Source organism: Salvia miltiorrhiza, chromosome 7, assembly GCF_028751815.1.
Source record: "Salvia miltiorrhiza cultivar Shanhuang (shh) chromosome 7, IMPLAD_Smil_shh, whole genome shotgun sequence".
NCBI lineage: Eukaryota > Viridiplantae > Streptophyta > Magnoliopsida > Lamiales > Lamiaceae > Salvia > Salvia miltiorrhiza.
This window is the reverse complement of record NC_080393.1, coordinates 22,275,101-22,296,770: the sequence shown is the minus strand read 5'-3', so window position 1 is coordinate 22,296,770 and position 21,670 is coordinate 22,275,101. Positions and strand designations below refer to the sequence as shown.

Here is a 21,670-nt window from a genome sequence, read left to right as displayed (position 1 = left end):
TCTAAATAGACATGCTACCATAAAATTTAAAAACTCTTGGATATATATATTTTTGAAGAGGAACAATAATGGTCGCCAATGAAGCATTTTAATGCATAAGTCAATCACATATTAAAAAGAGATAATATAATCTCTGTTATGTTGAATTTAAATATTATTCATAACTTATATATCAATTATCATTAAATTTAGGGTTAATGGCCGGAAAATACACGAAGCTTCATCAAATTTGCATTTTGCACATGACCTTAAAAAATAGTTCCATAATACACGAATTACTGATTTAATTGCAATGTGCACACGGTGAGAAATTCGATTAAAATTAACATTGACCGGCAATGACGTGGACTATTATTAAAATATGTGGCAGTAGACGTGGCATTTTTAACATAATGACCTGAGAAACTCCATTTCTCTTCTTTAACCTTGCACATGCACAACACACACACAATTCAGAATACACACTACCGCCGTCGGCTCCTCTTTCTTCTCCGGCGGCTGCGATCGTCGTCGGCTCCCTTACCACCACTGACACTCCTCATCCTCCTCTGTCTCCCATCTCTCTCGTCTTCTCTCTCGCTACTCACCTGATTCCCCATCCTCAAAATCCAAATCTCAGCCACCATCTCTGAACTTCCCTTTCAAATAAAGATCTAGAAATGCAAACACACCCTCTTTAGATCTGACTAGCAATTCTCCATTACAACTATCAAATGAACTCCAAAACAAAAACAAAAAGAACCAAAAATCAAACAAGAAAACCCCAAAATTGCATGTTTTACGTGTAATAACCAATAGAGATGTCAATCGGGCCAGCCCACCGGGTTTCGGGCCAGCCCTATCGGGTTTCGGGTTTCGGGTTAATCGGGTGCGGGCTAATCGGGCTGAGGATTTTGTCGGGTTATAAATTTTCAACCATAACCCTAAACATTCGGGTTTCGGGCTAGCCCATCGGGCTAGTTGGCTTAAATGCGTAAAATAAAATAATCATTTGTATTTTGTTATTTTTAATGATCTAATGTATAATGTATAAAATATACATAGAAATCAAATATATAAATTATATAGCAAGCATGAAATGCAAAAATATAATATATTGAAAAAAACATCTAAATTGCATAACATATAAAATAAGTTGGTAACAATGAAATGTTCAACTTTGTTAACGAAAAAATAATAAAATATCCAACAATAGTTTGAATTCATAGAAGCAAAGCATCTAAAAAATACAGAAAAGTGAAATGATGAGACTTTATAATATTTTGTTATTTTTTTATTTGTATATCTAAATATTTAATATTAAGTATTCGGGTTTCGGGCTAGCCCATCGGGTTAGTCGGGCCGGCCCAATCGGGTGTCGGGCTATTCGGTTACAGGCTAATCGGGTTGTAACTTTTATCGGGTTGAAAATATTCAACCCTAACCCTCTTAGGTGGTGGGTTAATCGGGCCAGCCCACTGATTTTGGGCTAGATTGACATCCCTACCAATACAACGACTAAATAAGCATCAGAAAAGCAGAAAGGGTTTTCAATAATCACAATTTTTTGGCTCTTGAAATGTGCAAATGGTGAGTATAAAAGCTGGAAAAATGGTGTGTGCGTGTGAGGAAATTTGTAGAGCCTTTTTCTTAAAAAATGTGAGAGCAGTTTGGAGAGAAAATGGCCCTCAGTATCAAGCCACCGCCGTTGATAGCAACAACAACTCCCTCCCCTCTCCTCTAACTCTCCCTATTTCTCCTTCACTGCGGTGGCGGTAGCCGGGAGCGAGGAGAGTAAGAGGGTCACGACAGCGGCAGGATTTGGGATGAGAGATTTGCAGATCTGGGGATTTCCCCTTATACGAGAAAGGGGTGGCTGGATTCAGGGTTGGATTGGGGTGGTTGGATTCAGGCGGTGGCGGCGGTGGATTGGGGTGGCTGGATTCTGGAGGTGGCGGTGCGGTGGATTGCAGATCTGGGGATTTCCCACCTTTTTTGTTTTTTAATTATACTCACTCAAAACGACGTCTCTTTGAGTGTTAAAATATAATTACAAAACAACGTCGTATTACTTGAATGTCGGTGTGTCCACGTCTGCAAATTCCGGGAGCCACGTCAACTAGGATTTAGGTTATGGTCAACATGTGTGCATATTGCAATTAAATCAATAGTTTGTGTATTATGGATCTTATTTTTTAAGGTCATGTGCAAAATATATAAATTTGGTGAAACTTCGTGTATTTAAAAAAGTGTACAAATAATTGAATTTTAAAATTTTGATGATAAGAAAAGTATCATTAAAAATTGTATTTTAATCTATATATATAGAGAGATAGATAAATTATTTTCATACTCAAAATATATAATCAAATAATTAATACTTAATATATACATAATAACATTTATTATACAATTTCATGTGTTGAAAAATTATTATTTTCAAAATAATTTCAAATAAGTTTAATAAAATGTTTCAATTTCTTCTACGTAATTAACACTCACATATATAAGCAAGCTTATCTTTTTCATCCATCTCTCGTCTACAGGCCAGTCTCATCCCTTTCACTTCTTAATTTTCGGCAATTAGTCGCCGTTGTCAATCAGCGTCACGTCCACCAACCCGTCGTTGAGAGGAACACCGCTGCGACCTGACTCCTTTTCCTCTAATACTCACTCTTCCCTCTATTAATTACTCCCTCCGTCCCTGAAATAAGTTCCTCTTTTTCTATTTTGGGACGTCCCCCAAATAAGTTCCTCTTTCTTTCTTTCTATTTTTGGACAACTACCCCACCACTAATAATACTTTATTTATTCTTACTTTTCACTTTTTCACCACTCCCAATACTAATTATACCACTTTTTCACCTTTTCACCACTCCCAATACTAATTGTATAACATATTTTTCTCCACTATCAATACACTTTACCATTTTCCTTAAAACCCGTGCCGTCCCCAAAGAGGAACTTATTTTGGGGACGGAGGGAGTATATTTTTCTCTTATCCCCTTTGATGAGTGAACAACGAATAGCGGCTAAATTTTTCAGAGTTTGATGAGCGAACGACAAACGGTGTTAGAGGACAACCAGCCGAGGCCATGGTGGAATCAGAGAAAGAGGATAAAAGGGTTGATGGATTTTACACTAATATTTAAAAGTTATAGGAAAAATGAGAATTCACCCATAATTGATGGATTTTGCTGCTATTTGTCCTGTATATTATTATCAAACAATCGATATATTATATAATTACATGTTATTAATATGTATTATATGTGATGTCTTAATATGTTATTCAATTGTTTAATATGTATTAGACTGTATTTTTATTTATCTTAATTCTTCAAGCATTTCCATATCATTAGTCTAATTTTAATTTTTAACTTTGTTTTACCTTTTCATTATATCAATTTTTATTATTGTGAATATTTTTTTTTCAATATTCATCTCAAATATATTCAGTTAAAATTATTATTATTTTTATTATATTTATAAATATGATAATTGAGTTGTTACCATTTTTATATAAATATAGAAATATAAAAACATTTCCCGTGCATTGCGTGAGGTGTAAATACTAGTAACATATTAAAAAAAAATGCAACTTTCAATTTCAAAATTGAGTAGCAATTTTGTGATTATAATAAAATTAAAGATTTATTCATATATTACTTTTTTTTCTTTATCTTCTTATTTTCATGTCTTATTTATTTTCTAAAATTGTGAAACTTGACTAATGATAAAATATTTGATATGCATATCAAATTAAAGATCACAACTAGAGCTTTAATTTGATATATTTTTATGTAAATATTGAATTTAAAACGTAAAATTTAAATTTATGTAATGATTAAAACTTAAGAAAATTATATCCTCTCCCTCCTTTTTTATTGAATAAATATATTTTTTTAATTTGTTTTCTTTTCATTTTAACTTATTTTATTTTCTTAATTTTTTTTATTATATCGGTTTTTATTATTGTAAATTCTTCTTTATTTTTTTATAGATTCAGTTAAAATTATATATTTTTATTATATCTATAATTTTTTATATGATAAGTAAGTTTATATCAAATTGTTATATATAAAAAAAAATATAAATTGTTTTTCATGTATTGTACGAACACAAATGCTAATTGCAGTATGTACGATGATTGCATAACATATATTGGTCAATTTGGTTGCTGTTAGCCTATGACTTTATTAGATTATCAATTAACACAAGTGATTTATCTCATTTCATAACATATTATCCATATTTAAATAAGAAATCTGAACCCTAGATATTGATTTTTATAAATTTAAAGTAGGAAACGATTTTGTTAGGACAATGAGATTTTAAGTTAACCGAATTACCCGGTTCGGTAGTTCCGTTGATATTTGAAACTCGTATTTTGCGGTTCGTCGGATAAGATGGATAATAATAATACACAAATGGAAACCAAATAGGTTGTTCACAAAACCCTAACGCAACTCGGAAAAAATTATCCATAAAATCTCCTAAATGCAAACCCGAATGATAACAATCCTGAGCTGCATCCCCAAGTAGTTGCTACGTTTCGCGGAGGCGTATATTTCAAAAGAAATCGGAAATGAACGCTGTGACCACGACGGCGTTCTGTCCGACGTCGTTTCAGCTTAAATTCGCACTCGCTGGCCGGAAACCTAAGTTGGCGTTTGTGCAGACTCGCCTGCCGAAGATCGATCGCCGCAGCGTGGAACTCGCGTCAGTGGTTGTACGGAGTAGCGCGGTCAATGGTAACGGCGTGGAGCGACGTAGTCCGGGCAATTCATCATGGACGAACTTGAATTCTGCGGCTGATGATTTCTCTGGCTGGGCGAACGGTGACGCTGAAAGACATTCTGGTGATCCTAAGCCGAAGAAATCGGTTGTAGGTAAGACTGATGTCGCTTGCTTCTAAATCCTAGATCGTCCTAGCGCACACTCGCTAATGATTATTGTTTCTGTATATGATTGAATAGTTGTTGCTCTTGAGGTTATTATTCATTTTTAGATTGGTATGGGTGCTGAAAAATCTGGACTAATATCGACTAAATTATAGCTGTATAAGTTATTTTTTATTGCTTTAGTCAATTTATAGAATTAATGATCAATGACAAGCCCATTCACAATTTAAATCTTCAGTCAGTGTAATGAGAGCTTTATCCGAAATTAATTTAATGAGCTTTCCTGAATGGAGTTAGTATCCTGAAATAAAATTGCAGTGAATATGTATATTCAGGCTGATGGAGGTGCTGTTTCTGTGTGTATGCATTAATGGAAACATAAATTTCTTATGCTGGTGGCTTTTCTTGTTGGCTAATAACACTGTGAAGTAGTTTACTTTCAGGGATACTGGCAGCAGGAGCTGCTGGGATAGTTCTGGTTGCTGGAATCACATTTGCTGCATTTTCTATGAGTAGAAGGAGTACTTCAAGTGGGTAATTTCTTCCTTGGTAGTTCAATTATTAAGATCTAGCAAACATATGCCTTCATGGAGCAGATAGAAATGTCAAACTATTGACATTTCTTTGGCAAATAGGAAATGGATGACATTGCTAAAGAGAAATCCTCTTCCAACGAGTAACTACAGTACTATAATTTTTTCACACTCAATATCTTCTCCTTTTGTTATGTTATATGATAAATATGTCTCTCTCAGGTCTGGCCTTCTTATTGATGATGCGTTGGGCAATTTAAATTTGAATGCATGAGCTCTTATGTGCAGGAGTTGGAGAACAAATGGAGCCATTGACAACAGAACAAGAAGAGTCATTGCTCTTTGATGACAAACAGAATCAAGTTGAGGGGGATAAAAATGGGAAGGAAGTTGAGATGCTGGACAGCAATACTGCGGAAAGCATGACAGGTAAAGATGGTGATCCTCTTTCGATTAACGAAAACACTGAAGCTATAGAAAGTAGAGTTAGTGACGATACTGGTTTGAGGCAGTCATCTGAGGAAGGTGAAGGCTCTTTTCCTATAGGAGTCAAAGAATCGGCTATTAGCAACAATATGGTTTCTCCTGAAGCCACTGACAAACATCCTATACATGATACTTATGGAGATTCCTCACCCATGCAAAGCATTCAAAGCAACAATGATACTATAGCTTCTGAAAATCCCATTGAACCAAGATTGGACAAACTTGCTGATGCCAATACATTAGAATCATCTGAATTTGTTGCTAATTCAGAAAATTCATTCACTGACAATCTGAACAGGGTGTCTAGCTTGAATGAACAGTCCAACTTGTCACTTAACCCTTCTTCTGTTGAGTCTTCAATTTCAAATATATCAACCGAATCAGAGCCCAATGCAATTATTGGAACAAGCATTACCCAAGAAGAGATTTTGAAGTCTGGAGATGTTCTTTCGACAGTGGATGTTGCGTTAAGCAAGGAGCTCTTAACAATAGATATCATTTCAAGCAAAATTGACGAGGTTTCTGTTAATCAAAGTGTTGAATCTTCGGTAGGGAAAACATTAGATGGAACTGTATCGATTGGGACACCTTTATTACCAGAAGACTCCTATCAATCTGGATATCAAGATCTTCAAAATGATCAAAATGACAATGTTAGCCAACCCCTTTTTGACTCTACAGTTCCTGGAAATTATTTCACTACAGCTGGCATACCTGCTCCATCTCTTGTCTCTGCAGCTCTGCAATCCCCTCCCGGGAAGGTTTTGGTTCCTGCTGTTGTTGATCAACTTCAAAGTCAAGCATTTTCTGCTTTGCAAGTCTTGAAGGTTTGTAAAATATTGCTTTAGATACTGGATTATGCGCAAGATGGAATTTGGTCACACATTCCCAAATGTTAATATTTGTTCTCTATTAGGTGATTGAAGATGGTATTCAACCTGGAGATTTATGTACACGACGGGAGTATGCTCGTTGGCTAGTTCAAGCCAGCAGTGCTCTTTCCAGGTTTAAGTTGTTCTAATGAGACCTATCTTAGGAATGAATCTCACAGTATTCAAGTTAATCTTTGAGTATTTGGAATTATTGTAGGAACACAACTTCCAAAGTCTATCCTGCTATGTACATCGAAAATGTTTCTGAACTTGCTTTTGATGACATTACACCTGAAGACCCTGATTTCCCATCCATTCAAGGTGAAATCTAACTTTTGGGTGACAATCCATAGGTCTCGTCATGCAACTATTTGTTTTTGAATATGTATGTCTGAACTAGTTTACATGTTTTCAGGCTTGGCAGAGGCTGGACTTATTGCCAGCAAGCTTTCAAGACGTGATATGCAATCATACGGCAATGAAGACACCAGTCCTTTGTATTTCTCTCCTGAAAGGTGTATATAAATGCAAGTGAACCCGAGTATTCCTTCTGTTTGATGACTTCAACTTTTTAATTAATTTACTTATAAAATGTAAAAATTGGATACAAACTGATAAAGAAGACTGCTTCCCTTTATCTCGGACATTATAGGTTTGTGGATGTGAATTTTATTACTTATTTTCTCTGTAGTTTCCTCTTATTAAAATTTTTGTAATAGAAAGTTTAGAATTTGTTCACTCTCAGCATTCTTTTGTTTGGGTGGCTTCGATTTGATCACATCATCATTCGTTAATTTTTCCGGTTATCCTTGATGTGAAGTTGTTATGCTTTCTGATGCAGTTGATATTAGACCATTTGGTTAATTAGTTGATCTTGTTAAAAAAAAATTATCCTTTCCTAATCTTCAATTTCTGTTATGTTTTAACAGCTCCTTATCTCGTCAAGATCTTGTGAGTTGGAAGATGGCCCTTGAAAAAAGGCAGCTACCAGCAGTTGACAAAAAGGTTATCACATAATGATAGAATATAACTTATTCTTGATCTACAGGAGTCATTGATGAGCTTGCTACTAACTTTGCTTTCTTTCATAATATTTGGGATTAAGATCTTGCAGCAGTTAACTGGATTCATAGATATTGAGAAGATCAACCCTGATGCATGGCCTGCAGTGGTAGCTGACATAACAGCTGGAGATCAGGGTATTATAACTCTTGCATTTGGTGAGTTTCCTTATGTGAGCAAATTCTGTTTCTCATGCATGTGCTTCTCTCTCTCTTTATAATTCGCATTATATGACAGGATATACAAGACTTTTCCAGCCAGAAAAACCTGTGACAAAAGCACAGGCCGCAATTGCCCTTTCAACTGGGGATGCTTCTGCTATTGTTAGCGAGGAACTTGCACGGATTGAAGCTGAAACTATGGCAGAGAATGCTGTTTCTGCGCACAGTGCTCTAGTTGCTCAAGTTGAGAAGGATCTAAATGCGAGTTTTGAGAAGGAGCTTTCCCTGGAAAGGGAAAAGATCAATGCTATTGAGAAATTGGCTGAGGAAGCAAGAAGAGAAGTGGAGAAATTGAGTGCCACAAGGGAGGAGGAAAGTCTTTCATTAATAAAGGAACGTGCTGCTGTTGATTCAGAAATGGAAATTCTCTCTAGAATTAGGCGAGAAGTGGAGGAACAGTTGCAGGCCCTTATGAGCGATAAATTGGAGATTTCATATGAGAAAGAAAGGCTGAATAAACTCCGGAGAGATGCAGAAACTGAGGGTCAGGTACTAACACGGTTACAATATGAGCTGGAAGTTGAGCGCAAAGCCTTATCCATGGCACGGTGAGAAGTTGATTTCATCTTTTCCTTTTGACTGAAGCTTAACTTTCTTCATACAATTATGAATTTTTGGGGAAAGATCCTAAAATAGAACTATGTTTTCTTTTTTCTTATTTTTTATTCATCATAATTCTTTTGATGGTTCTACCTAGGAAGTATATGCTGGGTGACGATAGTCTTACTCTTTGCTATGCTAGTGTGCTTCACCACTCCTTTTCATGTTAGCCTAGTTCTGTTTCTGTCCATTTTATAACAGGCGTTTAGCTCATACTAGACTTCCAGTACTTGAAGGATTATGTTTCACAGACTTGGCGAAATAATTTATTTTTCGGTGCAATGACGGAAGCTACTTATGTCTACTGGATGGAAGTTTTGTTATTTGTCTTCTGCAATGTTCATCCTATTATTCTATCCAGATTCCTATGAAAAAGCTCCTTTCACTGTTCTATGAAATGAGTTGGAAGAAGAATTTATACATATAAAATGAGTTCCCAGTTTATCTTCATGTATTTTGTGCAGGGCCTGGGCTGAAGATGAGGCGAAAAGGGCAAGGGTGCAAGCAAAGGCCCTGGATGAGGCTAGAGACCGCTGGGAGCGACAAGGCATAAAAGTTGTGGTCGACGATGACCTACGTGAGGAAGCTGAAGCTGGAGATACATGGATTGCTGCTGGAAAGCAGATCCCTGTCGAAGAATCCATTGAGAGGTCCGAGAACCTCGTGGAAAAACTCAAGAAAATGGCTGATGAAGTTAGAGGGAAAAGCAAAGATACAATTACAAAAATCATTGAGATGATTGTTCTATTCATATCCAATTTGAAGAAAAAGGCAGGAGAGCTAAAAGATGCTGCAAAATCAAAGTGGGACAGTTCTTTACAAGGCGTGCAGCATAACTCCACCGGATTTACTTCAGCTGTTAAGGAAGGTGCGAAGCGCGTTGCTGGGGATTGGAAAGAGGGAGTCGAGAGATTGTCGCAGAAGTTCAAGGCATGATTTTCGCTGTCCCTTTCTGAACTTTTAACCTCTCATTCTGGGCGTATATATCGCCTGCCTTGAGATCACTGCTTCTGTGATTTGGTGCTTCTTTCCCACTTACAAAGTGGATTTTTAACGAAGTAAACGCTAAGGGGAATAATGTTTATCACCTAGTGATATTGATGAAGGGAATTGTAGAAAATGCAAGAAATTGTTGTATATGATGGTGTACGTGATCATATGCCAGTTTTGGTTGGAACATTTCTATTTAATAAACTCGACCACCTTCATATCTGATTTGAACACTTTCTCTCGAAGTTGGTCCACACTGGTCTTTCAAGTATGGTATTACTTGTTAGGTTTTATAGTATTTATGTTTTACTATCATTAACACTTTTTAGGCATGCGACATACCATACAATTGTTTTATTGATGAGAACAAAAAACATGAGATTTCACAGGAAAATGTTGGTGTCCATGTATTACTATCGAATTCGACTATTTATTTACACAAATGTACATCAACGAGGTAGTAAGTTAACTAGTAGGGTTTGGTAAAGTAAGTAGCTTGCCTCAAGAAACGAAAAATAAAATGGGAACAGCTTTTCACAGTTGGATAAATGGCAAATGAATGAGCAGAGTGAGATGCCAACCCACACATTTCCACAAGTAGCAATAGTTGAATGGTTCTCATACGAAAGCCAAATGTGTTGTATTCAAATTCAAGTCAATTACCCTTTGGTTTTTACCGTTGGAGTAATGGGTGGCAGGCACATCACATGGAATTCATTTCCTAAAACAAGCAGCTTCAAAGCTTTACACTTGCCACCCCAAAAACTACATGATTTTACTCCAAAACACCCACATTATACATCACACACTTCCAAAAGATAGAGAGAGAGTGAAGGCATGGGAAGCAGTAGCAGGAACTCCCATGGAGACGTAGTGAATCCATTGCTGAAAGGATTCCTCACAGGGCAGTTTCATGGTTTGTTCCATCACTACAATCGGTTGATGCTGGATGACCTTGCTCGATTGCGCAACCCAGGTTCAAAAATGAAGTTCAACAATACAAATAAACAGGTCTCCTATCTTCTCCTTCATTTCATTGCCAGCTCTCTTCTACATCTAAGCTTGAATGCCCCTTTTTTTGTGAGCAGAATTTGAAATTAAATATACTTAATGGATGTATCCGCCCAACGGCATCACTCGGAATATTTGAGTAAGTCATCTCTCTCTATTTTGTATATATGAAGAGTGAAAATGCAAGAGTTTGATGGTTGATTTGAAGCAGGATTTTGAGGAAGAGGCTTAGAAACAGTAACGAGGGAAGGCCACTGAGTGTGTACCAAGAGGGTTGCTGTGGATTCATGGCTGCCTGTGCTACAGTCTTCGCTTGGAAACCTTTTGATTTAGCATATCGCCGAGTTGGGATACAGAGTTTGAGTTACACAAATTGGTTCAGCAGCCTCACTCACATTGCTAAAAATCAAAGTGTCTTAAGTATGTACAAATCTTCAAGGGGAAGTATGAATAGTGACATAGCTTTATACACAGGGATGCTAGCATCTTATGATCGAACTCTGCATTATCTCACTCACACTCAGGCTCTCCCATATTGGGCTGCTCAAACAAGTAAATTTTCTCATTAACTTTGTATTACTACTCCTTTTTAAACACGTAACAAAAAACTGATGGTAAATTTCAGGTGCGAGTATCATATCTGGATTCTTTGCTGCTGCTTGCTCTCATCCAGTTATATATATGGATGCTATCATAGACACTCGTTTGCAGATGAGATATATTCCTGCTACTATCTGCGCAATTCTCAATCCTTTCGGCAACTTCAACTTCTACACTCGTTTACTCTCAAGATTCCAATATTCTGCTCGTTTCTGTGTGGCAAGTTTAGCTTCCAAAACTCGCATCCATTGCATTATTACTTCAATCATGCTTCTTAATTACTTCTTCTTCTTCAGGTACAGTATGCCATCTTTGAAGGTGTGCGCAGAGTGGAGTGGATCAAATAGGACAAAATACTGCAAAAATATTGTCTTCATATTTGAGACTCAATGTAGGAACCCACAAAACACTCGCAACTTGATTTGCTGTTAGATTTCTTTATTAGCTGTGTGCTCAAAAATATTATGGCTGTTGTTGTTAGAGTATAGGATATACTCAATTATATTGTCATTAGGTAGACATTCCACAAGTATTAGCAGATGTCTGGAACAACGAGAAGTATATCAAAGTGCGGATTTTTAGCAGCTAGTTTGAAGGTTATTTCTATGCGATTATTATGTATATGGGCGACTTGGAATCTTCTAATTTAATGAAGTATTATTGGATCGCAATTACAAGCTGCCTCTGATCTCCTTGTTTGAGTCTATACAAGAGCAAAGAGGAGAATGTTTTCTGCTGCCGCTTTTCATTAATATTCTCTTGATTTTCAGAATATATTTTGCGAGTTTTCAGATCATACAAGTGCGTGTGTGTGATCATGTTCGATTGCTTTCATTACATTATTGAGCGATTAGTTGGGATTGTGCAATCCTATTCTTTGTTATTTTCACTAGGATGTTGATGGAAGTTTTTTTAAGGATTTAGGTGGTGAATGTGTTGTATTCATGTTTGGGGGGTAAGTTGTTGTCTTGTTCTCAATTGTCCATAATTGGCGAGGTTTTGGGAAAATATAAAGACCGAGTAAGATCGAGATATTATATTTGCATACTTAGGGGGGTGTATTCGTTGTGGATTTCCACAGACTTTAAAAAGTCCATGGATTTTAAATTCCATGGAATTCACATAGATTCCAGACGACTTTCAAAGAATTCGTGGTTGGATTTCACCCCGATTTTCACTGATTTTCGAAGAATTTGGGGGATAATTCTAGAATTGAAATCCATGATGCCAACGCCCGTTGAGTCCCAGCACCGCTGGGAATCCAGCGAGCGCTGGGAACCCAGCGAGCGCTGGGTTCCAGCGAATTTTGGCTTTCATCCTTTTCTTTATGAACGCTGGGTTCCAGCGAATTTTGGCTTTCATCCTTTTCTTTATGAATTCAATGCAACAACTATACACATTACTAATTTTTCTAGACATTTGGTGGCAGGGAGCGAGGATATCTTGTTTCAACGGTATGGGAGGTATGGCATCACCAAGATTTGAATGGATGACATCTTGCCTTGTCGTGCTTATCTCCGCCACTGGTGAGTTCAACAAGCACGTATAATTGATTTCTCGTATCCCAACCCAAATAATCGAAGAGGGGTATTTACCAAGCGCATGCTCAAACCCAGCGAGCGTTGGACATTCTCAACGGGTGCTGAGTTCCGGCGCTCGCTGGCTTCTTGGCCGCGGCCGCTGGAACTCAGCGCTCGCTCAAAACTCCATGGATTTCAATTCTCGTGGTTCTTGACCGGATTTCGTCGTGTGTATTTTTTAGATGAAATCCATGAAAGTAATTCCGGATTTGAAGTCAATGGAATAACGAATACATCTAGATTTGTATGGATTTTAAAAAGTCTGAAACGAATACACCCAGATTTATATGGACTTTTAAAAGTCTTGAACGAATACACCCAGATTTCTGCAGACTTTTAAAAGTCTGGAACGAATACACCCAGACTTTTAAAATCCATAGAAATCTATTAAACTCCACAACGAATACACCCCCCTTAGTACAATCTGTGATACTCCCTCCGTCCCAGCCCAATAGGTTCAGTTCTTTTTGACACGGAGATTAAGAAACTCACTTTTAGATAGATAAATGGTGTGGTCCACACAATTTTAACCTTTTAAGTACATCCCTAATTTTTGTTAATTACCTTTGCTTCCCTTATCTCATTTTAGTAAAAATAATTATTTTTCGTAAGGATTTTATTTTAAGAAAAATTATCCACTTTTATTTTTAAAAAGAATTTTATTTTTAAAAAATATAAATAAAATAAGAATTAAGAAGTCCCTAATTATTTCTAATTTTAAACTGGGCCTATTGGAATGGGACGTCCCAAAAAGGAAAACGAGTCAATTGAATTGGGACGGAGGGAGTACTATATTTGCATATGTACTTACTTTCTGCATGTGCGAGATTTTTTGTGTTTGGATAAGTGACAATTTCAATTGTTAATTGTTATCAGCTCATGTATACTTGTTCCTTAGTGCCTCTTTAAAATGGTCCAACTTCAATACAATCTAATACTGCCTCCGTTTCATTAATATTGATCCATTTTCTTTTTTGTTTGTGCTATTGATAATGATATAGTCCAAAAATGCCACTTAATTTAAACTATAAACTTATTTTATACATGATTCTTAAACATTCACCTTGGTGGAACTCTTTGTACTGTGGCCATGGTAGTTTATCGTTAGGTGTATTTGACAAATGATATTAAGAGGGTGTTTTTTTAAAGAGTTTATAAGCTCTTGGAGCTTATAAGATGTTTCAAGAGCTTATAAGATGTAATTTTTAAGATTTTATAAGTTGTCAAAGTGTTTGGATAATTGAGCTTATAAGCTAGAGAGAAAAAAAATTTGTTAGAGAGAGAAAGTCGAAGAAAAATGAACTTGAATGATATATGATGAAAATAATAAATTATAGTTGAAAAATATTTGTAAAAAGATTGTTGCATATGAGATTATAAAAAAAATAAATTGGGGTAGAGGAACTTATTTTTTGGGGAGCTTATAAATTGTTAGCTTATTTTGCCAAACACTTTGAAAGAGCTTATAAGTTGTATTAAAAGCTTATAAGCTCAGCCAAACACCCTCTAAGCTCGAGTTAGTTATTTGCTTGAAACATATTCAACTTGGCTGATAAAAATGTCGAGATAAGTAGCTACATTCACATAACTTAAATATATAATTTTCTGTCATAAGTAGATCAATACCAAAGAAATAGTAGCTATCAATGCATAGCGTTGGGGATTTAGATTCTTTAAAGGCCTACTTATTCTTCGAAGCATCCCATCCCTCCCCCTTTTACTCGCTTTCACTTTTTCAAAAATCCTAATAGAGTTAGTTTTGAATTTAACGACCTTTCAAGATCAATTTGGGTCCACAAGTATATTGGCTCCTTTAATATCCCTGCATATAAGTGAAGCATTGAGTGCATGATGATGTTTAGCGATATATATTTGCATGAAAATTCTGACAGAACATTGGCAAAAAAAAAAAAAACTCCAGTTTACCTGTGCACAGTGTTTTTAGCATGTAAATATGCAAGTCCCGACAAAATTTGGTGGGTGTAATTGCGGATGGCTGATTCTCATAGTCGTGTAGAATCTTATGGATGGAACCACCAGATACATATTCCAGATAATTTATGACCTACCTGATAAAGGTAGATCAATTCAGAATCAACCCAAGATTAAGGAAAATGACCATTGAAGATAAAATTACATGTCACGAGACAGTGGTTTCTATAAAAGACTGCTTAGTAATGGCGTTGCCACCGATTTGCTTAATAACATGTGAAATGTTTCTTTAACTAGCAGGTGTCTAAGCCAATTGAAAAGCAAGGCATTTGGAAAACCAGAGTCCATATTTTTCTAGAGTAAAACTGAGCGTTTCAGATCCATAATACTGCACAATATTAGGATGCATGATCTCCTGTAGGCAACATAAAAGATTATGTAAGAATCTTCAACTTGCCTCTCAATAAATCCAAAGGCCAAAAGACTCACTTGTCCCAATTGCTTCGATTTGGCATCATCAGAAAAGAATGTAACCTCCTTCATTGCACACATTTCGCCAGTTTCACTATCAAAACCATTACTCAGGAAATGAAGAGTAAAAATGAACCCGTTTGATTCAGCAAGCTTCAGAGATTTATTATCTTCAGAAAAGAAGAGCTTCCACAAGAAAATAGGATGTGCGATCAGGTTATCACACCTGTTAAACCCAGCATAGACATGTCCGAATGTGCCTCGACCAGATTCTCTGCTCTTCCAGGACTACGCGGCACAGAGTGAAGAATTGGAAACTGATATGGGAGGAAGTGGCATTGCTGTTTTGCATCATCAGGCCAGCAGAATGTCCCCCTCCAGCCCTAGGATGAAGTGGAATTCGAGGACTAGGGCTCCCTCGACTAGGCTGCATATCTCCTCCCATTGAGTTATGGCCAGATCCAAGAAATGGAAAATCAGTATAAAGCTCTCCGGTCGTACAAACAGTATTTGTAACCAGAGGCTCTCATTGGACTTCTAGAGGGACTACACCTTGAGCTATCTGGAACTGCGGTGGAACTTGTAAATTTGCCATGTGACCATTCAAATGGAGGCCAAGAGTTCAAATGTTTATTGGAGAAAAGGTTTACAGGAACAGATTATTGGTGCAACAGGAGAAATGCTTCATGGAAAAAACACACGGACAAGAAGGCCTCATTTTAGTAATATTTGATACATTAAAGAACATCTACTAACAAGGGGCCGAAACAGTGAATGCCATCGTTGTTTGCTTGTCACTTTAGGCATATACATCCAAGACTTTATGCTATATTATACACAATTCAAATTAAACTAGTTCAAGATCACCTAACCGACACATAATATTATTTTCATACAAGCATTTAATTATTTTTGGTTGAGAAGACATCAATCTAAAAGAATCTTACCCTCAATTTAAAGAAAAACTAACAATTATTGCTGGATCGATAATCTCATGTTGAATATACCAGTACAAGGTTCTCCAACACATTTAGAATTCACAAAATTTAACATGGCAATGAATGATACTTAGTGGTGATGGGAAAATAGCTCATGTTCATTAAATATAAGAGGTCATCAGACAAAGAATGGAACATAAGTCGGAGCTAAAACAAAAATATAGATGTTTGTGATCATTTATAAAAGCCGAACAAAGTACATTGAAGCATGTTCCAAACATTTCACTCTAAAAACAAAAGGCAAATAGAAACATATCTCACTTCTTCTTCTCACCACCTCCAGCAGCCCTGCATAAAACCCAAATCTAATAAGTGATATGAAGAAAGAAGCACCAATATCTAAAATTCAGTATATTAATCTGGGAGAGCATTGAAATAAAATCTTGTTTTAATGATATTGGAAAGCACAAGGATTTGTTCACCTCATCTTGCGAAGAGCACCGGACATCTCCTCTCTCTTCTTCTTGGCCCTCTTGTGGGTGCCCAATTTTCTCTTAGCTACCTTGAGAGCCCTCTTGTCCTTTCCTACTTTGAGAAGCTCGGTGATCCTCTTCTCATAAGGTGCAAAGCCGGCTACTTCTCTGATGAGACTCCTTACAAAATGCACTCTCTTGCTTGTTTTCTGGATAACATTAACATATAACATAAGAATTGTACAACATGAACATGAACAAAACAAATACTAGCGTACGTTTGAATGAGACATAGTACAACATCGTGTTAAAACCTAATACTTTTCGTCACAAGCCACAAAGATGAAATCTTGGTCCATTAACTAACAAACCCTCATAGTCATTCCTTCTCTACCATAAAAACATTAACTATTTGAAGTGGGAAACATATAATTCAGCTCATAGATCATTTCCATTTGGGTGCTGAATACTAAAAGGAGGAAATTAAGAACCGAATACTAAAGTGGCCAAAAAAGCTGTGATGAAGACTGAAAGCAACTGATCTCATTCTATTGATACAGACTGGTAGCAGATCGAAGATGGAGATTCAAACTGTTCGTTGAAATCAAATAGTGAAGTCCATCAAAATTATCTAATTTTTTTTTTCATAATACTTACACCCTTCCTCTCTGATGGGCGTGGTGCTAACTCCTTCGGGGTAACGACATGCCCCTTTTTCAACCCGACAAATATCCCGCTGTTTTGCTGCTTCGGAGCCATTACCTAAATCCCACAAAAAAAAGCAACTTCAATTCTTTAAAGAATATCCTCAAAAATCAAATGAAAGGTTTGTGCAAAGTTCAGAATCCCCCTTCATGACTAAGTCGCGAAGCGCAATTTCTAAAGCAACAAGTTCAATAAAAATCAACAATCGTTCACGTAATGCACCAAATAGATAAAAGATAGAAAGAATCGAGTAACAAAGTTGCAGGTTGCTATTCCACATTCAAAAACTTGCAGTATATGAACAACAATATGGGTAAATTAATCAAGCGCACACGCATAATACCAGCTTAGAGTATAATGGTGAACTTACCTTTTCCCGATCTGCCTTGCGACGCCGCTTGGATTCGAGGCGGAGGGTTGAAGAACGAAACTAGGGTTTAGCAGAGTATGGTTCCTTTATAAGGAACATTGAATTTCAAGCTGCTGTGCGATTAGGGCCACATATTGGGCTCATTTAGACTTCAATTGGGCCCAGAAGTTTCTGTTAAGGCTATTTCGTTTGTTTTCTTCTTCTTTTTTTTAGAGAAAAAGGCCAGTTTGGACTTTGAGTGGTAACATACAATTCCGAAAATGAATTAAAATACAAAAATGTTTTATTTGATATTTTTAGTCAGCTTGTAAATCTAGTTTCCAACAAAAAAAATTATAGAACTAAAAACATTTATTTTTATAGATAATTTATAATTATTTATTTAAGTATGTGAGAATATTGTTTTTATAAATATTTCAAAAAGAGGAACACTTGTATGAGATTGAGCCAGGTCAAATTTATAAATCTAGTTTCCAACAAAATGATTTAATGATAGAATAGGTTTTCTAAGATTAAAGAATATAGATTTTCTCTAAAAAAATATATATTTCAGCACAAAAAATTACAAATTAATTCTGATAAGGGAACTAATAATAATGCCGCTCAAGTACCAGTTTCTAAAAAGTCAATATAAAACACAAATTTATTATTTCCTTGAAATATGAGGCGTTTTACAATAACACTAGTACACTCGCTCGTGCGATGCACGGCGAACATATCTTTGCATCAAAATTAAATGATGTAGTGTATGTATCGACTAAGCCAGTAGGGGTTAATATATAAAAGCGAAGGTCTTGGGTTCGAGCCCCCTGTGGTGCGGCCTTTAAATTTCTTTATTTAATCATGTTAACTTATCAAAAAAAAATTAAATGATGTATCAAATAAATAAATAAAAAATATTAAATATAGTTAGAATATAAGTAAATGTAAATTATTTTTTCTTATAAAATAAAATAGTCTACATCAATTACTCAGTAAATATCCTTAATTTTATTTTATAATTTTCAAAAGTATCATTTTTAATTTTCCACCTATTTGATGGAAAACTTTGTTTTCTTCCCTAAAATTATAGAATAAACACATCATTCAAATTAAAAGAAACGAAGAAATAATAATAATAATAATAATAATAATAATAATAATAATAATAATAATAATAATAATAATAATAATAATAATAATAATAATAATAAAGTATTCACATCACAATACATATTTTTAAAACATGAGCTAATCATGCATAAAATTATTTTTTCTAAGTTAGTTCATCACCTATGTCATCTTATTAAAAAAGTTTCAATTGATCAGTAGGAAAATAAATTATATTATTAGAATTTTTTAGAATACTAATAAAAGAATTGAATAATGATTTGATGCCAAAAACAAATCCCAATAAAAATGAAGTATATCATTTTGCTTTAGCTTTCTTCTTCAAACATACTTATTTAAATACATTTCTAAAATCATTTTTATGCTAAATAGATATAATTTCAAAGTTTATAGAATTTTATTGATTATAATTTTGAACAGGGTATATAAACGTATATTTATAATTATTTACAAATTATTTAAATTACTTATAATGGCAATTGACATCACACATTATTATTATTATATAGTATTAATTAAAAACCTATTCACGATCATAAAAAAAAATTATTTTTGAAATTCTATTTTTCATATAATCCCAGCTTGACATAAATATGATCGTGTGGTAAAATAGATACAACGTCAGTTGGATGGAAACAACGTCATTTCAAGCTGTTAGACAATTAAAAAACCCTAAAATTATTTTCGTTCTTATTTTCGTTTTCTCCTAATCCTTATATGATTATATCTAATCAAATTTGTTGCAGCAAAAAGAGTTTCTATCTATTACTTTGATTTCTTGGATTACTTCTTGTCATTTTCTCTCATCAGCTTCATTCATCTCACTTTCTCACAATTTAATACTTTGATTCTTAATTTATTTAGTAAGATGCTAATTTTAAACGCAAAAGACATTGTTTTAATATGCTCAAATTAATATTGTATTAGTAATCGACAAATATGGTACGTAGAATTTCATATAGTATTTCAGCACAAAATTTGACCAAAAAATAAGCGAGTATGCAAAATAAAAGATATACAATAATTGGATAATTTTAATATATATTTCAAAGTTGATGTGCAAAGGCCACTAAATTTATATACAGTAGTAAATCAAAGAGAAAAAGTAAATGTTTATTTATTATTAAGGAGATGTGATATTTTTATAAAATAATTAAAGATATCTTTATGTTGTGCTTAATAAAATAATCCAACATATAAATATAATGTTTCAATGATATTTCAAAAAGAGGAACACTTGTATGAGATTGAGCCAGGTCAAATTTATAAATCTAGTTTCCAACAAAATGATTTAATGATAGAATAGGTTTTCTAAGATTAAAGAATATAGATTTTCTCCAAAAAAACATATATTTCAGCACAAAAAATTACAAATTAATTCTGATAAGGGAACTAAAAATAATGCTGCTCAAGTACCAGTATTTCCTTGAAATATGAGGAGTTTGACAATAACATTTGCGTTATAATCTAGTCACTGTCTTATTTGAATCTATCAATTATATAATGGAATACATTTTTGAGAGCTCACAGCAATTTTCTATCCTACGTGGCGCTCTCAAAAGTCTCCATTTTGTGCTCTTTGAAATCTTCTAATTCACTTCTATTATCTCCTAATCTCTTAATAATCTCACGATTAGTTATCTATTTATTTATTTAAGGCAATCTCTATATCACTCCTATAATCTCACGCCTATTATCTCTTAATGATCAATTAAGATTTCCATATCTGAGTTATATCATCTCCTCGAATATCCATACAATCAGCGGGACTGTTTCTTTGCACCAATTACTCACAAATCAATGTTAATTTTATTTATGAATAGAATTATTGATTAGCCAATTAATGAGCATCAATTACGCACAAACCAACCGATATAATTGTGGAATTGCTTGATTCCAATATGCAACAAATTTGTAGTTCATTTGTCAATTGCTCAATTCTTACTCTCCACCGTCTTAACAAGCAGGAACATGTTGAAGCAAATGACATGATCAAAGCCGCTCAAGTCGACGTCAAGAATCTTAGCATTGAGGAGTGGTTGCATTGCGAAGCAGCTTCTTCATGTTGTTGAGGAGGAAGAGCACATAGTACTTTTTTTTTTTGGAGTCCCGAAAAGTAAAATAAGAAATTAAGGTACGAGCATTTAGAGGTAGAAGGACTGAAGGAGATGTGCATGTCGGAAGCAGAGCACTTCCAACCTTGGTTTACGTTACAATGAATTTAATTGAGGTTTCTACAAAAAAATTCTAACTCTGAATTCAATTTGTATGTTTCTCTTTTCATTTTATTTTCTTTAACATGCTCTCTTATTTCTGCACAAAGCGTTCTTAGACTAATGAAACACGCTGCTTCCAAGTAGAGAAAGATATAGATAGTTAAAGATATGTTATTGGAATAATCAGACCATCCAATTTTTCTTATAAAATTAATTTATAATATTTTCCATTTCTTGTTGCATATGAGTCATATGACATTGATTCTACATCGCTTGTTTAAATATTGTATATATCTTGGAATCGGAATCAATTGTTAATGTATTTATCATATGCTAAAAGCCTAAAAACACATGTATTATTTGATATGAAATTATAGCTACTCAGAGATTAATGTAGTTCGATATATAAAATATATACTCTCTTTATCGCAACTTCATAGTCCCGTATTCCTTTTTAGAATGAGTTCACTTTCTAAATTTTATTTGCATTTTTTTATTAAAATAACCTTATTTAAAGTTTGTAAAAAATCAGAATTTAAATTTTAATCATTCAATTCATATAGTCAAGCATGGAACTAAGTGAGATATACATTAGCCTTCTTAATGCAACGTACATT

General features: G+C 34.8%; 3 protein-coding genes across 5 annotated transcripts; 2 read left to right on the top strand and 1 right to left on the bottom strand.

Annotated features, from left to right (window-relative positions):
• The first annotated feature begins 4,216 nt into the window (after positions 1-4,216).
• LOC130993473 (uncharacterized) lies at positions 4,217-9,870 on the top strand. 3 transcript variants are annotated; one of them, XM_057918369.1, is made up of 11 exons: positions 4,303-4,871; positions 5,327-5,413; positions 5,705-5,845; positions 6,641-6,729; positions 6,819-6,907; positions 6,992-7,095; positions 7,190-7,289; positions 7,704-7,779; positions 7,880-7,994; positions 8,074-8,605; positions 9,122-9,870. In XM_057918369.1, exons 1-11 carry the CDS (start codon positions 4,568-4,570, stop codon positions 9,591-9,593), a joined length of 2,109 nt encoding a protein of 702 aa, XP_057774352.1. In that variant the 5' UTR covers positions 4,303-4,567; the 3' UTR covers positions 9,594-9,870. The 3 variants fall into 3 exon arrangements, with proteins under 3 accessions (XP_057774350.1, XP_057774352.1, XP_057774351.1); XM_057918367.1 differs by having other exon boundaries at positions 4,217-4,871; positions 5,705-6,729; XM_057918368.1 differs by having other exon boundaries at positions 5,705-6,729; positions 7,889-7,994.
• A 492-nt stretch (positions 9,871-10,362) lies between these two features.
• LOC130993474 (mitochondrial dicarboxylate/tricarboxylate transporter DTC-like) lies at positions 10,363-11,881 on the top strand. Its single transcript, XM_057918370.1, has 5 exons — positions 10,363-10,658; positions 10,736-10,797; positions 10,870-11,210; positions 11,284-11,477; positions 11,555-11,881. The coding sequence occupies exons 1-5, from the start codon at positions 10,485-10,487 to the stop codon at positions 11,603-11,605; spliced, it is 822 nt and encodes a 273-aa protein (XP_057774353.1). The 5' UTR covers positions 10,363-10,484; the 3' UTR covers positions 11,606-11,881.
• Positions 11,882-16,316: 4,435 nt separating this feature from the next.
• Positions 16,317-17,922, bottom strand: LOC130993472 (60S ribosomal protein L36-2-like). The gene is made up of 4 exons (XM_057918366.1): positions 17,728-17,922; positions 17,310-17,414; positions 16,662-16,861; positions 16,317-16,527 (listed from the first exon to the last, which is right to left on the bottom strand). The coding sequence occupies exons 2-4, from the start codon at positions 17,409-17,411 to the stop codon at positions 16,497-16,499; spliced, it is 333 nt and encodes a 110-aa protein (XP_057774349.1). The 5' UTR covers positions 17,412-17,414; positions 17,728-17,922; the 3' UTR covers positions 16,317-16,496.
• Between the last annotated feature and the right edge of the window lie 3,748 nt (positions 17,923-21,670).

Excerpts from the sequence above, each read along its gene's own strand:
- LOC130993473 (XM_057918367.1), top strand. The coding sequence starts at position 4,568 with ATGAACGCTGTGACCACGACGGCGTTCTGTCCGACGTCGTTTCAGCTT. Across the intron at positions 7,096-7,189 it reads TGATTTCCCATCCATTCAAG|GCTTGGCAGAGGCTGGACTT; the intron begins GTGAAATCTAAC and ends ACATGTTTTCAG. Across the intron at positions 7,995-8,073 it reads TATTATAACTCTTGCATTTG|GATATACAAGACTTTTCCAG; the intron begins GTGAGTTTCCTT and ends ATTATATGACAG.
- LOC130993474 (XM_057918370.1), top strand. The coding sequence starts at position 10,485 with ATGGGAAGCAGTAGCAGGAACTCCCATGGAGACGTAGTGAATCCATTG. Across the intron at positions 10,659-10,735 it reads TCAACAATACAAATAAACAG|AATTTGAAATTAAATATACT; the intron begins GTCTCCTATCTT and ends TTTTGTGAGCAG. Across the intron at positions 10,798-10,869 it reads GCATCACTCGGAATATTTGA|GATTTTGAGGAAGAGGCTTA; the intron begins GTAAGTCATCTC and ends GATTTGAAGCAG.
- LOC130993472 (XM_057918366.1), bottom strand. The coding sequence starts at position 17,411 with ATGGCTCCGAAGCAGCAAAACAGCGGGATATTTGTCGGGTTGAAAAAG. Across the intron at positions 16,862-17,309 it reads GCCCATCAGAGAGGAAGGGT|AAAACAAGCAAGAGAGTGCA; the intron begins GTAAGTATTATG and ends AATGTTATCCAG. Across the intron at positions 16,528-16,661 it reads GGTGCTCTTCGCAAGATGAG|GGCTGCTGGAGGTGGTGAGA; the intron begins GTGAACAAATCC and ends GGTTTTATGCAG.